Here is an 18,036-nt window from a genome sequence, read left to right on the forward strand (position 1 = left end):
TTCATCGAGCAAGGCTTTGAGAGATTCTTCTAGCTTGTCCATGGCGGCCAAGACAAATCGTGTCTGCGCCGAAGGTTTGGAGACGGGAGCCGTCGCGACTTCCTCTACGTCGGTCAAACGCCGCCGGGATTTAGGGGGATCGACCTGAAGGTGTTCCCCTACCAAGCGGTCGATGTTACTGACCGGCGGCGAGATTGCGAAGCGCGCCGAGGACCGGGAGGCTCTGATACCAAGTTGTTACACCCTAGCCTGTTCCGGTGGGAGTTGTTGCTGGAGACAAGCTAGACGGCGGCGCCGCCAGACTAAGATATCGGGAGAGAGCCTTGTTTCATTTCTTTTCATCGATAACCTACACAGCGCAAGCTACTGCCTAAAGCAGTCTCAGTGTTTGGCCCAACACGGCCCAAGGAGTTAAGTTACAACCCAAGCGAAGGAAACTGGACAGGCCCAGTCAAGCAGTACACTAGAAGGTTAATCTCCGGATGGTACACCTGTAGTAACACCTTCAGGTGTAACACCCGAGGCCCGAGGGAGATGGCTGCTGGCGTTTGCCATGCATCGTCACCAGCGGCAGTCACTTTTGCCGTGCAGCGGCCGTGCGGTCGAGGATCGACCATCAACTTTGGGTTAGCTCTTGATCTCCTTTGCAACTCCGTTCCTGCATCAATTCTACAAGTTAAGTGCTTGTCTGCCGTCCTTGTTTGGGCTGATTTGTACCGCAGTAGCAATTCCCTTGGTTGGTGTCGATTATCAGTAGTACGTAGATGGACTGTGTTGGTATGCATGATAGATACGTGTTAGGAAATTCGGTATTATCAACTGCAGGTTGCTTGTAGGACGAAAATGGGTAGAGTACTAGAGTGAGACCTTACTAAGTTCTAGTTAGGATCTCTGGAGTCCGCTTTGTGTTAAATCTGGGGTTCGCACGCCCTTAATCTCATAGTGATTTAGAAATAGAAGTTGTAGATGATGATTCAAGGTATTATATATAGAGAGTAAATTTTTGTTCAGCTTTTCGAAGGCCAGCGACAAGTTTTTGTTTTGACAACCCAGTGACAAGTTAGTGTTACTGTCCAGAATATATAAATTTCTGGGCACAGGAACATCTGGTGCGCGCCACTTTAGGTCCTGTTAAGAGTCGAATTAAATTATGATTTCAAGACAAAAGTTGTATAAGAAGTTTCTGTAGATGCTAAATCATACTGTATTTATTTTCTAGAATTGGTGTTGTATGTTAATTCATACGAAATGTTTAACCAGTCTGTCCCTGTGTTGGACTGATCTTCCGTCATGCCCTGACTGAAGGTTTTAAGTTGCTAATTTCAGAATTTTGTGTACGTAGATTAAAGATATGGGGAATATATTATAGTTTCTGAATTGAAAAATATATCTATGGCTTTGGAAGTATTTATGTATGCACATGTTTATTAGCCTAATTTGTTGTAAGTTGTGAAGTGTTTGCAAGTGATGCTTAATTATGAAATATAGATAATTCTAACCTACCACATGGTGCTGGTAAATGATGACTGTACTTCGACTATTTGATGCATCCTGCTAGTTGCCATTAATTGGTATATGCTGAGAGTACATAACTAAAATTGTTGCACCATTACTTTTTCTAATTCTGTTGGTAACAAAAATTGGGATAGCCAACTAAGGTGGTATCACACCGATCTTGTTTTATTGTACTGGTGATTAGAAAACAGATCAACAAAGGTTCAATTTTCAGTTCAGGAGAGTATTTTTAGTCTGTATTGATCTCTTCTTTTTTATCTTACATGCATGCAGGGGAAATATGAATGGAGAATTAAATTTGTGCTACTATGCCAAACACGCCTTAAGCTGCTGTTATGTGCTTCAGTCTTTCAAATGCAAGTAATAGGTATGCCCTATTCGTTTGCATGAATTTTAAACTTTTTGGGTCTGCATGTGCCATGCAAGAATTTACTAGACGAATGTGTTGCATGGGAATGTGTTTATTTTAGTTGGTTTCTAAAACTGAGAAGCTTCCTTTCTAGTTCTCCTCTTTAGCATTATACCGAATTACGTCAGACTTATGAAATGTTTTCATGTTCATACCAAAAGTCATCCCCATTTTTGGGAATACGATTCCTTATGAATAACTAGCAAAGTAGGATTTGTAGGCCTCTTTCAAATGTCTAGCTAGGAACTAGTTGCTTTCCTCTACACTGTACTGGGTGGTTCATTTATTAGTACTAGATTAGAGTACCATAAAATGGTCTGTCCTACAAACATTGGTTTATTACCGCACAACAAATGGAAGGGAAAGAAGAACTTGTTTTCATGCAGAAACTACAGATGCATGGTCTGTACTCTCTAGACCATGTTTCTGACCAAAGAAGCCTTGTTGCTGGCAAACAGATTTGAGTATCTAACAATCGTCAAATCTATATTATAATCCAATTCTTTTTTCCTACTCCCGTGATTTCAATATCTTCTAAACCGAATAAGCCCCAAGGGGTTCAAAATTGATACATCCACAATAGATGTCCTACTCAACAAATTCATCTTGCATACATCTTGCTTTGCTTCTAAATATTTCTAGAGTTTCAGTTCCAACTCTAATTCTATTGTCCTCATTAGAACCCATGTTTTAGTTCTTTATGTGCCTTGCCCATCCTTGTCCAACATACTTACGCACCTTATTCCGTTTTTTTTAGGCACACGCACATGTTTTAGTTCTTTATGTGATTGATTTTGGGTGCGCCAAGCATGGAAGTTGTCAAAGATGGAGCGACATGGTAGGGGAAAGTTGAACTTTGTCTCTCCAATCTGAATGAGACACGACTTCAGTCTAATGGGGTAATTATTGTGAAGTTAAATGGCCCCCTTAACGGTGCACCCATTTATGGCAAGCACTTCAAAGACAACATAGTGATTTAGAAAATCAAATTAAGAATATGCGTGCATGATGTGGGCAAATATCTTTCTTGCCTCCTCTGCAGTTAGATCAAAGTCTACCTTGCCTTTTTTTGTATTGCGTCCCACGATAATTTTTGAATCTTGCATGAAGAGAGAAAAGTTTTCACTTTGAAGCTTTGCAAATCCTACATCTAGAGAGTATAACCAGTGACGGATGACTTTCCATCAACACTAGCAGATAGCATACTGTTAGCACTAGCTGATTCCATGCCAGCATTCATGGTTGACATCTCCGGTATTTGTGTGCTCACGGCATGGTTCCGAATTTGCTAGCGCTGATGTAATGGCATCTACCACTGGTTATGGGATTTGCAAAACCTTAAGGTGCAAACTTTCCTTTACTCATTCAGTATTATGAAAATTATCGCGGGACACACTACCAAAAAAGGTAAGGTATACTTGGATCTATCTGGTGTTGGACGAGGCAACAACATTTCCTACCTCATGCTTGCATATTGTTTGATTCTCAATAGCACTTCTTTGTCCTTGATCTTGTTGCTAACTAGAAATGGATCCATCGCTGAACGGGTCCTTTACCTTCGAGGTAATGATCCGTTAAACTGAATTTCCATAAGCTCATTCAAATTGTTGATATAACGTTTTGCTTTCTTTTACCATCTTGCTCAATCTTCATGAGTTTTACTGCTTGTCGCTTTCAAAATCTATCAAAAAATTGTATTTGTTCCTCTTCTTTGAACCCTTCCACCCTCCTTAAATTGATTTCCGTGGTCTCTCATGTGTTTTCGGTTTTATGACAGTTGGAACCTGCCTTGTTCATCCTTATCCAACATATTCAGGCATTCTATTCTGTTCTGATGCGCACACACAACGCTTCGAACATCCACTCTTAATTGTCGATAAGAGCACAATAGACAATCTGAATGGGGACCAACTTGTAGAACTTTGTCAAGAACTTCAGAAAGAGGGGGTTATGGAATATAAGTATGCAAGCATATCCCGTGGTACAAGTAATAACACTGGTCGAGCCACTGAAATTAATTGAAAGGGTAAGCATGCAACAAACGGGAGGATGATAGAGGTTGTGATGAATTTTCGGTGCGCCAAGCATGGAAGCTGTCAAAGATGGAGCGACATGGTAGGAGGAAAGCTGAACTCTGTCTCTCCAATCAGAATGAGATCATATATAGGACTTCAGTCTAATGGGATAATTACCGCGAAGTTAAATGACCCCCCTTAACAGTGCATCCATTTACGCATGACACAAGAACTTCAAGACAACTAGTGATTTTGAAAATCAAAGAATATGCATGCATGACGTGGGCAAATATCTTTCTTGCCTCCTTCAACTGCAGTGAGGTCAAATTCTACCTTGCCTTTTTTTGTATTGCGTCCCACGATAATTTCCTAATTAATCTTGCATGAAGAGAGAAAAGTTTTCACTTCGAACCTTTGCAAATCCTGCATCTAAAGTATAACCAGTGACGGATGACTTTACATCAGCACTAGCAGATGCCATACTGTTAGCACTAGCAAATTCCGTGCCAGCATTCATGGCTGACATCTGTAGTATTTGTGGGCTCACGGTATGGATCCAAATTTGCTAGCGCTGATGTAATGGCACCTACCACTGGTTATGGGATTTGCAAAACCTTAAGGTGCAAACTTTGCTTTACTCATTCACTATTATGAAAATTATCGCGGGACACACTACCAAAAAAGGTAAGGTATACTTGGATCTCACTGGTGTTGGCCGAGGCAACACCATTTCCTACCTCATGCTCACATATTGTTTGATTCTCAAAAGCACTTCTTTGTCCTTGATCTTGTTGCTAGAAATGGATCCATCGCTGAAGGGGTCCTTTAGCTTCCAGGTGAAGATCCGTTAAACCGAATTCCGATGACCTCATTCAAATTGGTGATATAACGTTTTGCTTTCTTTTACCATCTTGCTCCATCTTTATGAGTTTTAATCTTGCCGCTTTCAAAATCTATCAAAAAAATTATATTTGCTCCTCTTCTTTGTATTTTTGTGGCCTCTCCTCTGTTGTTGGTTTTTTGCCGTAGCCTTGGCGAAACCATCAGTGCAAAACCCAACATTTCGTAAATAGCACACAAGTTAACGTAAGTGGAAAAATAATTTTACTAGGTGAGTGCCCGTGCGTTGCTACGAAAAAACAAATATAGATGAAAAAGTCATTTTAAGAAATATCTATATTACTATCACTGCAAAGCGGCAGCTAGAATTGGCACTAAAATATTAATCGACAGCCTGCAATAAGCAACAGGGGCAATCCTATTCGCTAAAACGAAGTTCAAAACTTGTCAAATTTCAGGCCCCAAAAACTAACCTGGCAATAATTAAATTTTGAAGTTGCGATCGCTAATCTTTTGGTAAACGCCATTGTTGCACACAATTAATATGTTAGCAACCACCATGGCTATGGCACAATCTGTAGGGCTAAAAAAATTGGTTTGCCAAGAGGAGCACGCAAATTAAGATATATCAATATTGAAAACATCATATTACACATATTCCCAGCAGCCCACCTCTTTATCTCAACAAGATATAAATGATAATGCTGATACTTATCATGTCTGCTTATGTTTTATATGAGCAACATAGTATACACTAACAACAATGTCATTTAACCTTTCATCTGTATATACAATACAACTTAGGCCTTGCCACTTTGGTACACATTCAACCTTTCAGAGGCGTCAAAGAACCTAGATAAAATGGAACCTCTTTCTATGGGTAATATCGGACTATATAAAGTTTTGTATATATTGAGTCAAAAAACTACATGGTTCGTCCAAAACCGATCTCACTTCACCCTCAACAGCTTTTACATTTGTCTGCAGCACAAAATTATACCATTCTAGCCAATAATCTCTGCTAGATAAAAATCCTACTAAATCATGCCTAGATCTAAAATCAATCAATTCAAATGGAATTGTGGTGAATACATTAAAAACATTTACAGATATGAAGTGTGTCTAAAAGTGTGAATACATTACTCAATCTGACACCGTAAGCAAACCTAAATAATTTGACATCATAAAAACATTAGCCAATGTGACTATGAAACAGAGGATTATTACATTTTAAATAACAAAAGTTGAATCAATAACAGAGGCTACAAAGATACGTAAAGACGGCAAGTTTAAAGAGTGAAAAAGATTCGGCAACTAAAAAAATACATGCTCACATGAACAGCCCAATTTGATTATCTTTAGAACACTAAACTGTGAGCTCAAGTGAAAAATAGGACTCCATATAGTCAAAGGTAAGCCGGTCAGAGGAGGCAAGTGGCTTGTAAATCGAACTTTCACAAAAACAGAACATATCTCATGTATTTGATCTTACCGTCCTACGGCTTTAAAAAATAGTCAGCTAGAACAATTGAGAATGATAACGCAGGGGAATTAGGGACATCGTACCATGTCAGCAAATAGCATTCTCAGCGAAAACAACAACAATAGAGAACTTTCTTAATTCTTAAGAAAAATCAGAGAGCAAAGCAGAAGATATGAGAGCTCTTTCTGGTACTTTTCAGTTCAGGCTGCAAGTGGCATCAAGTGAGTATGAAAGAAAATAAAACCAAAATCTTTGAGCATACGGAGATATCTTGCATTGGCATCTGTCTAGCAAAAGTATATCTTCGCCAATATCAAATATCTACAAATGAACAAAAAATTCTTGTCTACTTTAAGTTCTCACCTTTAACTTGGGAAAGAAAAGAGCATGAACACTTAAACTTGACAGTTCCAAGCGTTACTGTAGCAAGCCATGTCGTGCAGCTTCTCCATCTCAGCCTCGCCCTCACCAGCTGCCCCATGCTTGGCGGCAATGTTAAATGTGAAAGACTTGAGTTAAAAGACTTGCATTAAGGTTTTACAAAAATGGCTTGAACCACATATGCATTGGTAGAAACATGTTGAATCAGCATTGCTTATACCATATTGTCCTAAGAAAGAAAAGGAATTAGGGAGCATGCAGTTCGGTCTACGATTCCCTCTTTTTACAAATCCTAGCTGGTTATGTACACTGTTAAATTCATGGTTTATAATTTTAATCAAATTATGGAGATCGCACGAAGGCATTGAGCGATTATAATTACCTCAAGCAGTGAAACAGTAAATCTTCCCACGTACTGGTGATTTTGTATGGTTGAAAAAGAATTATGGCTCGCAGAAAGGAAGTATGACGGTCTTTTGTGTTAATGAACAGCTAATTCCTTGCATGGTGTCACTTGCAGGTTTGGTCTTCGTCTCAAAGACCAAGCTATCATACACAAATTGCAGGAAGGATGCTTAATGCAAGTCTTTTAACTCAAGTCGAAACGGGCACTCTGCTGCTAGTAAAATGGGCGCTCTGCTAGTACAAATACTTCTTATTGCTATCATGGTGACAAATTGTACTCCCTCCGATTCTAAATTGTTGTCGAAATATTCCATGCATCTAGACGCTAAGAATAGATACATCCATAATTTGGCAAATTTGAGTTAAGAATTAATTTAGGATCAGAGGGAGTATAATAATTGAATGACAGAAAATTCTTAAGAAGCGTCACCACGTACCTCGCAGCAGTACTTGGGCTGTGGAGGCTCGCGACACCGCCAACCTGCCGGAGCAACGCGTCCTCACCGGCGCACCAACTTTTCTTGCGGGAAGAGGAGGGCAGCGCTGCCGTGGCCGCGGATCCGGTGGAGAAGTCCACACCTCCACCTCCGGCGGTGGCGGCAGAGGTGGGGAACGGCGGCATGAAGGCGCGGCGCAGCGTCGGATCCCTCGCTTCCAGCACCGGAGCAGTGGACGGGGTGGCGCCGCCGGATCGGGAGTGCTGGGGATGGGGGACGCTTGATCGGAAGTGAAGGGAGAATCCTCGGCAGGAGATTGCGATGTTTTGTTCGAGCGTTCGCGGTGGCATCAGTGGTAATTTCTGGTAAGCCAGGGACGGTGCGAACTGCGAAGGGAGGCAGACGACGTACGAGTCGTAAATTAAGGAGCAGTAAATATTACTATTGCTTCTGAATGTACACGGACAATGGAACATACATTTCACATAAATTAACATGGGATTTCTTAGTTTCTAAAGAGTAAGAAAAATGTTCGAAGATTCCAAATAAGAGAATGTGGTTCTATTAAATTAACCAAATATGGCCCGGGAGAGGCAGTTGCAAGAATTGCATTTCTTCGCCTACTTATAACATCGGCTAAATATTTTGGGAAGAACCATAATTAATTGATTACTTATATATGTGGTGGAGCAAGCACATCCATGAGTTGGTAACAATCACGTTCACGTTCTTGTAGCACTCGTAATTCTTAAATCGACTGGAGCGAGATGGTAGGAGAAAGTAGAACTTTGTCTCTCCAATTTGATGACATCCTCAGACTTTTAGTCTAGTTGGATAATTATCGCGAATTTAAAGGACTCCCTCAAATGGTGCATCCATTTTAGCAAGAACTTCAAGGGCAAAGCGGTAATTTTGAAGTATATCTTATGTTAGTTATTTGTGCATGATGGGGGCAGATATGTTACTTGACTCCTCCAAGAGTAGCGAGATCGATCGAAGCATATCTTATGTTTATTCGTATTGCGTCCCAAAATAAGTTCATAATCTTATATGAAGGGAGAAAAGTTTTCACCTCGAAGCTTTGCAAATCCAGCATCAGCACTTGCAGATGTCCTGCCGTTCGCACGAGCAGATTTCGTGCTAACATTCATTACCGAAATCTCCAATATTCGTGTGCTGACGGTACGGAATTTTTTGCGCTGATGCAACGCCATCTACGACGTTATATATTCGTGTGCTGACATATATGTTCTAGATGCGGATTTTTTTAAAACCTTAAGGTGAAAACATTACTTACTCATTCAATATTGTAAAATTATTCTGGGACACAATACCAACAAAGGGAAGGTATATTTAGATCTCACTCTTGTTGGATGAGGCAACAACATTTCTTGCCATCGTGCTCGCATATTCTTTGATTCTCAATATAGCACTTCTTTGTCCTTTTCGATCTTGGAAGAAATGGATGCATCCCTGAGGGGTTCCTTTAATTCCCAGGTAATGATTCATTAAACCGAGTTCCCATGATCTAATTCAAATTGGTGATATGACGTTCTTCATTCTTTTACCATCCTTGCTCCATTTTTGCGAGTTTTAGTGCTTGTCGCAACTCTCGAAAACTATGTATTTGATCCTCTTCTTTGCATTCTCCTACCCTCTTACAATTTGTCTTTGTGATCGCTCCTGTGTCGTTGGGTTTGCCACAACCGGTGCTCAACATAGGCTAAGTTTGGCATTGTTTTTTTTTTCTAGAATACACCAAAACCGGTGTATCATATATTAAAGAAAAAGACCGCGACGCGGATACAAAGCCCGTGGGCCAAAGTCATGAGATTACTCTCTTACAACCCACTGAGAAGCCACAAAACCACCACCCCTAAAGAGATTTTAGCGGCAGCCCAAGCGGATCCTTCATCCATTACAGAGTGTAGAATCCTACTAACACACGCCGACTTGAACTGTGCTGCGAGCTTATTTTATAATATTTTATGAAAAAATACACGAAAGTAGGGAAAAATTGGTTAGCCAAACACGAAAACAATGAAAAGCGGATGAGAAAAACGGGATTATGTGAATCCACGGCAATACCAAACGCAGTCGTGCTCTTATTCCACTAGAGGTCATGTCTTAGTTCTTTATGTGCCCTGTCCATCCTTTTCCAACACACTTAGGCATTTTATTATGTTCTTTGATGCACACACACAACACTTGCTCCTTCCACTGTTGATAGGTGCCGATAAAAGCGCACCAGAAAATCTGAACGGGGGCCAACTTGTATCGGGTTATTTCGTTGAATCTCTTGAGAACCTGTATGTACTTTTGAACACTATGCATGCATGATAGCAATAATTTTTTGTTTTACAGCCTTACAAGAGATCCTTAATCTCCACCATTTAAATATGGTGAGTTGAAAATGTTCTACTCACTCCGTCCAACAAAGGATGTCTCAACTTTAACTAAATTTGAATGCATCTATACACTAAGTCATGTCTAGATACATCCAAATTTTGACAAACTTGAGACATCTTTTGTTGAACGGAGTGAGTATATCTATATTTGTGGGGTAGTTTTTTTTAGACCTCTCGTGTTCCTGGCAAGAAAACCCTAGCCATCGTTTTTGAGGAAACTTCAATCTACAGCGGTTCCCCTCGTCTCTCACGGCTGATCTAGCCTCAAGAGACGAGGGGAACCACGGATCAATGTCTGGTATCAACTTTTGCTACTTTTTTTGGTTAGGTTTTTGCGTGCTTCTCGGTGTTGTCTTGGCGATGGAGATGCCGTCGTCTAGAAGATTGGTGTCCTGGCTCCTTCATCGTCCTGATGTAGGTGTTGCAACCTATGTCATGGAGTCAGTGGTTCTCATGGCACGTCTTTTCGTGTTTTTGGTATTTTTCCTCATTGATTCATCAACGGAGAAGCAGTTTTACAGCTTGTCTTGTAAGGGGTATGACCCCGGCCATGGTGCGTTCAATGATCTTAGGTTCTCACCGTTTGAGATGGGCGGCTCATGCGGCTTTTCAAAACCTATGAGATTACTTCAGCTTGTGCAAGCATATTATTCTGCAATTTTGTCAACGAATACATGAAGAAACGTCAAGATGCGAATGATGAATCAAGAGAAGTTTATTTCGAAGAATTACGATGAAGCTTTTAGTTTTGTTGAATATCTTTGTTATTTGTGTTCGTTCGTGTATCGATCTTATGTATTTTGTCTCTTGAATCAATAAATCCAGGTCGTTGCTCAAAAAAAAAATTGCCCTTCTATAAAAAAAAATTAGAGAGATAGAGCTATGCAAGTTGGGCTCTGCGAGATGCAGCCCGTGTTGGTTCGGCCAGCCCATTGGAGTTAGATGGGCTCGTGCGTGGACGACAACAACAGCGTGGAGGATTTGGCGGCCCATGTACTCGGGGATGGCGATGATCCTCCACGTTGCAGGCTCGATCGTCGAGATCCTCGTGCTGATCCTCCGCGTTGCAGGCTGCCCTCGCCGTCGACGGCCTCGCGATTCTTCTTCTTCCCTCCGGCAGCGAGACAATTAGGAACTCGGTGCTGCTCGTCGGCGGCGCCGGGGCATGGGTGGTCGCCACCGTATAAAACTTACTCCGGGAAACACACCTTAATTCGCCGGGCCCACGAAACAGCCTCACGGTACAACACCTTAATACGATCCTTTTCTGAAGCTTCACCTTAACACGGCACCCGCCCCGTCAGAAATTCCCCCTCGCGAGCGGACTCGCTCCGACGGCAACCAACCACCGTCGCTGCTCGAGCCTCTGCGGCCTCCCTGCGAGGGTTGATTTTCGATCTGCTTCGGATTCGGCTGCTGATTTGCGCGGGGACGGTTCGGCGGCGAGCAGCTGAGCAGCGACCATGAGCGAGGTGTTCGAGGGTTACGAGCGGCAGTACAGCGAGATCTCGGCCTCCCTCTCGCGCAAATGCGCCGCCGCCTCCGCCCTCGATGCCGGTACGGCTCTTTCCCCCCAGAATCTCGCCGCCAGAAGTTTCCGGTTGATTTTACACTTTTACCTGATTTTGGCCCTCCCCCTTTTCGCCGTTTCCTTTGCCAGAGAAGAAGAAGCAGAAACTGTCCGAGATCCAGTCCGACGTGCAGGAAGCTGAATCGCTGGTAAAAAGAACTCATAGAGTATAGAACTGAAGTTTCTATGTGCAGATTTTTTGTTTTGTTCGTGTTATGTGCTTAATTTTAGCTGTGCTGTGGAAAAACTGTCTGCTCCTTGATGTGGAGGTTGTGTTGTGAGGCATAGTTGTGTAATTGTGCGTAAAATTTCTGTAGATCAGGAAGATGGATTTGGAGGCGCGGAGCCTGCAGCCGAGCGTGAAGGCAGGGTTGCTGGCTAAATTAAGGGAGTACAAGTCAGATCTGAACAATATCAAGAGTGAGATCAAAAGGATCTCGGCGGCTAATGCCCAACAGGCTACCCGGGAGGAGCTCCTCGAGGCCGGCATGTCTGACACACTTGCGGTGACCTCCCTATCGCTTATTCTTACACAAGCTCTTATGTATATTTTGCCTATAGCACACCATCTGATACTGCAAGTACTCACAGGTTTCAGGCATTAACTTCCAAAACATGTTGCTGTTGTAGTGTGTATATGTTCCTTAATGTAATCATATATGTGTATTAGCTTTGATTATGTGTTTGGAACCGATTTGCTTGATATTGTGATGCCCACAGTTCTGTGTTTTGTCTTAATCGTTAATCCTGTTGTACCTGTGTAGTTTTTCATGTGGCTGTGTTAGGTCTGCTGCTGTGAGTTCCCCGCAAAAGAAAAGTCTGCTGCTGTTAGTTGAGCCCATAGTAGCTGATATTATTACCTGTGTGCATGCATCTGAATACTTGATAATGTTGACTCGTTTGATGGTGCAGTCTACAGTGACATTTCGGCATAGGCTTAGCGTTAGTTCTGCTGTGATACTTGAATTATGCTATGCTTGGTTACCCCATTATGTAGGGAATCGGGGACAAAAAATGTGCTTGGTGTCGCATCACAACACTTGGGAAGGCAATTCTTAAGAAGAGGGTCAAATATTGGTCGGCATATATTATGCACTAGGGACTTTGGGTGTACTCTGGTTATGGTTAGATACAGCCCTGTTGGAAGTATTTAATTAATAATAACAATACAGAGCTAGGCTGTGGTTGAATTCAGAAGTGCATCTGTGCTCCCTTGTCAACAAGTGATTTGAGTTGGTATATTCTTGTATCTCGGGCCCATAGTTTGTTGAACAGTCTTGGATGTTAAAATATGTTACACTGCAAAGTTTGAGCAAAATAGCAAAGGTCCATTCATTTCGTTTTATTTATCACTTTAATTATTCATTGATGCATTTGCTCTTGAATACATATTGTTTTTGTCGCAAGAAGGCTTCATGGTGTTTTATTTTGGTGAACCTATGTGTCATCTTATCCATTCACTTATCCATTCATTAGCTCGCAATTTAATCCACTTCTTTTAAGTGCAAGCATTAAGAGGAAGTTTTAGATTAATCTGCTAATTTGTCACTGTATACTGCAAGCCTACAATTGCTTTATTTTATTCTTCAGTGTCCTACTCAATATCTTTGCTTTTATTCTTGTTTTAAATATTATACCATGTCACTACTTCTTTTCTGATGTGCTTATGCAATATCTGCTTTGTCGTTACATGGCTCAGGCGTCATCTGATCAGAGAGGAAGACTGATGATGACATCAGAAAGATTGAACCAGTCTACAGACAGAATTAGAGAGAGCCAGAGAACAGTATTCGAGACAGAAGAAATAGGTGTGTCAATTCTTCAGGACCTTCACAATCAACGACAGTCACTGCTGCATGCTCACACAACAGTACGTACTACGTGCTTTCAATTTTTCAAGCTATTTCTGTTTGGGGCTTTGAGCCATCTCTGGAGCTACTATGTTCTTGGACCTTGTCCAGTTTATCTCGGATTGAGGATTTCGGGCCTTACATAATATATCAGAAGCAACAACTTTAGCTTGCAAAATACATAGATAAGAAAAGCCATCAAAAAATTCCATTTTGATCTTGATGTGTTTACACCATATAGGCTTGTTTAGGAAATTGGCGAGTTCTTCATGATGTGTCGGTATTGAAACTTGAAAGATGCAATTGCCACCAAATTAGGTGTGTATTAGGTATGTCAGATGTAATAATAGTCATCCAAACTTTTGTACATGACTTAGACCATGTTGTGGTGGTAGATGCGTCCTGCAGATACAGGGATACAGCACATGCATCCTGCTTCTTTTGGGCATGAGTTACAGAATAGTTTAAATTCTTTAATGACACCATATCTTAAAAATATCCACTCGCCCCACTGGTAATGGAATTGTGGAGGAGATCCTCCTCAGGTTTTCAGTTACATGTGACCGTTGACAGCATGTCAGCATCAGCATGTTTAAAACACCATTGTTTCAAGAAAGAGATGGGCTGGATCTCTTGTGTAATTCTGTAACGAATCAAATATCTTATATGACTCCCATGTACAAAATGAATCAATATTTCCTACGCAAATTCTCTTAAGTGAAAATTTAACTTCTCGCATTAGATATAGCATTTCTAGCATATTACTTCATGGTGATTTGTCCTGTTCATGTAAAAAAAGGCATGCACCATTTGGCCTGCTGGTTAGAAGCATAGTACACCCTCCGATCCTAAATTCTTGTCTCAAATTTGCTAAAAAATGGATGTATTTATTCTTAAAAGGCGTCTAGATACATGTAATATTTCGACAACAATTTAGGATTGGAGGGAGTACTCATCAACTGTAGGTTACATCTTCCCTTATTTGCTGTTGGAAACCTGTTAAACCCCTCATATAAAAGAAGTGCTTGTTTATGACATCGCTACTCCTGCTCTTTCTCACAGTTGCATGGTGTGGATGACTACATTGGGAAAAGCAAAAAGATCCTGGCATCGATGTCCAAGAGGATGGACAGGAACAAGTGGATCGTCGGCGGCATCATTGCAGCGCTTGTTCTCGCCATCCTCTTCATATTGTACTTCAAGTTCGCTCGCTAGAGCTAAGATTCGCCCCCCCCCCCCCACCCCCAAGCCATTCCAATATGTGCTCAAGCTAAATATTTGTTCCCCTCAAACTACCCTGTGTCCGAGGAGGGTGTGTGGAATGTGGTGTACAGTTAACCATGGAAAACATGAACTGTTTCAAAGATGTTTGAGAATAGATAATCATTGATACCCATTGATCAACCTCAAGGTTTTGCATATTTCTTGGCAATAGATAATATCTTGGTCATCTCAGCCAACTTACCGTGACAAATATCATGCTATTTGCCGAGAGTTGTCGCATATGACAAAATTTTGCACAAGCTTCACCATCTTCTACCAAAGGCCATTGTTGTGTATTGTGACAACATTTCTGCCGGGAACATGTGGGTAAACCTAGTTTAGCACCGTTGTAGGACGCACATTGAGGTAGGCGTACATATCGTGCGAAGGTCCTTGACGAGCGCAGGCCTGGGAGGGATCATGGCGCTGGCCTGGGGCCTGGCCAATCGTTTGTAGTGTCAAGGGAGGATGGTCAGAGGTGCTGGATTCAGGCTGGCGGTATAATCTACTCCCTCCGTTTCATAATTCTTGTCTCAAATTTGTCTGAAAATATATGTAGCTATTTCTAAAAAATATCCAGATACATGTAATATTTCGACAAGAATTATGGAACGAAGTAAGTATCTATGTTGTGGACTCTAAATAGGCAAGTGGCCCGCTGGGCACCAGATGTGGCGCTGAAGACGCCAGGATCGAGAGAGCGGCCGAGAGTGGACATGGAGAAATTGGAGTGGTGTGCGCAGGGCCGGTTTATTTTCCAGAAGTCCCGGTGCAAAATCAAGAAAACGGCCCATAAAACCTGGTGTTTGGACTACATTATTACTCTAAAGATCACATACTAACACATTCTTGGGGCACAATTTGTGATGGGCTCTTGCTTGTCGCACTTATTGCCCTAGCCCATGGCCGGCCCTGGTTGTGTTGTCTGCGTGTCCTTGATGTCGACTTGGAGACGTAATTTTCCAGGACCTCTACCAAATGTGTTGGTTGGCTTGTGTGCTGTGAGGATGGTCTGGGATGGCCGGTTGTTGTGGCTTAGAGAAGCCGTTGCAGGTTGTGCTAGTCAGGAGCAGTTTCGCTTGTTCTCTTCGTATCAGAAAGGCCCAACCTACCTTCTTCTGACCAGTGGACCTTTTTTTCCTCTTATTTGGTGTATGAGAATCCAACTTTAAAAAGATTGATCACTGAATTTGGATCAAAACTTTGCTACTTTATATCTTCAGTGTGGTTCACTCTATCCACATGTTTCAATGTGTCGCCATAGAAGAAATTTATTAGAAATTGCTTAAACATTTTCATCAAACCATGAAGGAACCGAGCTATTCGATGGCCTTTTGCAGAACCAAAACACATGGAGAAGTTACTCCTCATGATGTTAAAGATTCTGTTCATGCACCAGTTGAAAAACCATACTCTAGTATAAAAAACAAACTTTTATTAGAAGCACACATGTAAATTTGTGAAACATGTACACTGCAATCTCGTTCGCTGCAACTCAGGAAACGAACACAACAAACAACAAAGATAATTGGTCAATACCAAATCCTGATTTTAAAAACTCTCCCAAATAGTACCATAGTACATAAACTAAGGATAAAAGATACTGCAAAGATGTACATGTTTACTACATGAGCAGGGGATACAAACAAGGACAAGTCTTGTTTTTTTGTTTTGACCATGGACTGATGATGACTTGAGCAACCTCAGGTCAGGAAAACGGTATCTAGCACATTGTATGGTTCTACTAGACCCGCATGGAGGCCAGCGAAACAAATTCTGACGTTGTTGTATCTCTACGTATTGTGCTGGTGTCAAAATGCTCTGGGTGCTTCAAGAGCAGCTCCAACAGGTTCTTCCACGGCTTGCCTAGCGTTCCAGTTGATGAGCCATCCTCTGGTGCCAGGTACTTTTGGACCATCCACTGAGGACATATCTTACTAAAGTGTTCAATAAGCTGTGAAATAATCAAGAATTAGTTTATATGCCAAACGAGTACACAGCACGCACACACAAACCATAGCAAATCCAAAAGTGTGGTGATATACTATGCAAAACAAGCATATAATCACCATATTGTAGGATGTAGCAGCTGTTTGTCAAGGTAGATCGATAAAGATATCTAACTAAGGATGGCGTGTTAGGCACCTCATGGGCGCCTGTTGAACGGACATCATAAGACAAAGAAAAATACTAAATTTAATAATTTTCTTATGAAAGTGATTGATATTCAGTAACAGAGTAGAAGGTCGTAATTCTTGGACTTCAAACCACTTTGCATGTTAAAACCGACAAATTAACTCGTTAGTTCTATCAAGAAAGGGAAACTGCCACATTTCCAAAAAAAAAGTTGAGAGTTTGTCATAATGTCATGATTTATGTGACATGACTGTCAGGATCATAGGACTCTCAAAGGAGATACCATGTGAAATAAACAATTAAGTGATGAAATACACACATCTATCAATAATCAAAGGGAAACATATAACTGTGAATTTAGTTACATTGAAATATCAAGTGTTCAGAATTTAGGTCATTGTTTAACTGCAAAATTATTACAGCTCCTACAAAACAAGGTCATCTAAGGATCATGTGAATCTTAATGAGACCAACTACATTGTAGGAACCTCAATGCAGAAATGCAAATAGGTAATAAAAGTTATTAATATTATTGTTATTATTATTATTATTATTATTATTATTATTATTAATCTTTCCAGGTATAACGTGTAAAGCTTGCCCTACTGACATGAACAAATCACATCTTTAAATGGAAGTATTGCTATTTTGTTCAGGGATTCTAAGACATCGATCTATGACTTAACATACAATTTATTAATTTAAAATCAAAGTATTATCTATGCTTTCTCTAAAACATATTACTGTTGTTAATCAAGGTGGTTGGACTAATCTCTGTAATTGTAGAAACAGAACAAAATGAATAATCTTGCATAACAAACCTTTGCATGGAGTTTTTCCATAGGCATCCATTCTCCCGCTTGTTTGCAGTTGTCTGCTACCAGGGTTATGACATACGAGATAAGATCTGTCTCATCCGTTACACCGAGTTGTTCGTTATTGTCTGTATCCTTGTCTGCCTCTGGAACATCTTTCTGGGCTGCATAAATATAACCTTGTTATAGCACATAGATGCGAGTAATAATCAAATGGTAATATAGTTGTAACACAAAAACAAGTCTATGGGAAAGAGTAGTATATTAGTATTATAAGCAAGTAACATTTTGTTCATTTATTTTAGTATATAAAAGTTAAGAGAAAAAATACAGCGGGAAGAAATGGATCTAGCTTAAGCATGTGACTAAGATAACATACCCTGTTCACCAAGTGGTTCAACATTGATAGGACTGCAATACATGTCCAGCTCATCGGAAGACCTCTTGTTTTGTCCCATAGATGTTCCTTGAGTTTCAGTCCCAACTGTAATTCCATGGTCACCATTGAC

At 40.9% G+C, this 18,036-nt stretch overlaps 2 protein-coding genes across 2 annotated transcripts; one reads left to right on the forward strand and one right to left on the reverse strand.

The window, feature by feature from the left end:
- Positions 1 to 612: 612 nt before the first annotated feature.
- LOC112270638 lies at positions 613 to 7,866 on the reverse strand. The gene is made up of 2 exons (XM_024458502.1): positions 7,486 to 7,866; positions 613 to 658 (listed from the first exon to the last, which is right to left on the reverse strand). Exons 1-2 carry the CDS (start codon positions 7,833 to 7,835, stop codon positions 628 to 630), a joined length of 381 nt encoding a protein of 126 aa, XP_024314270.1. The 5' UTR covers positions 7,836 to 7,866; the 3' UTR covers positions 613 to 627.
- Positions 7,867 to 10,967: 3,101 nt separating this feature from the next.
- LOC100824985 (vesicle transport v-SNARE 13) lies at positions 10,968 to 14,732 on the forward strand. Its single transcript, XM_003567943.4, has 5 exons — positions 10,968 to 11,450; positions 11,554 to 11,612; positions 11,781 to 11,969; positions 13,163 to 13,333; positions 14,376 to 14,732. The coding sequence occupies exons 1-5, from the start codon at positions 11,357 to 11,359 to the stop codon at positions 14,526 to 14,528; spliced, it is 666 nt and encodes a 221-aa protein (XP_003567991.1). The 5' UTR covers positions 10,968 to 11,356; the 3' UTR covers positions 14,529 to 14,732.
- Positions 14,733 to 18,036: the final 3,304 nt, after the last annotated feature.

The sequence above is a fragment of the Brachypodium distachyon genome, chromosome 2 (assembly GCF_000005505.3).
Source record: "Brachypodium distachyon strain Bd21 chromosome 2, Brachypodium_distachyon_v3.0, whole genome shotgun sequence".
Lineage (NCBI taxonomy): Eukaryota > Viridiplantae > Streptophyta > Magnoliopsida > Poales > Poaceae > Brachypodium > Brachypodium distachyon.

Coding starts and splice junctions, on each gene's coding strand:
- LOC112270638 (XM_024458502.1), bottom strand. CDS start 7,835: ATGCCACCGCGAACGCTCGAACAAAACATCGCAATCTCCTGCCGAGGA. Junction 659..7,485: donor AGCCCAAGTACTGCTGCGAG/GTACGTGGTGAC, acceptor GAATTGATGCAG/GAACGGAGTTGCAAAGGAGA.
- LOC100824985 (XM_003567943.4), top strand. CDS start 11,357: ATGAGCGAGGTGTTCGAGGGTTACGAGCGGCAGTACAGCGAGATCTCG. Junction 11,970..13,162: donor GCATGTCTGACACACTTGCG/GTGACCTCCCTA, acceptor TACATGGCTCAG/GCGTCATCTGATCAGAGAGG. Junction 13,334..14,375: donor TGCTGCATGCTCACACAACA/GTACGTACTACG, acceptor TCTTTCTCACAG/TTGCATGGTGTGGATGACTA.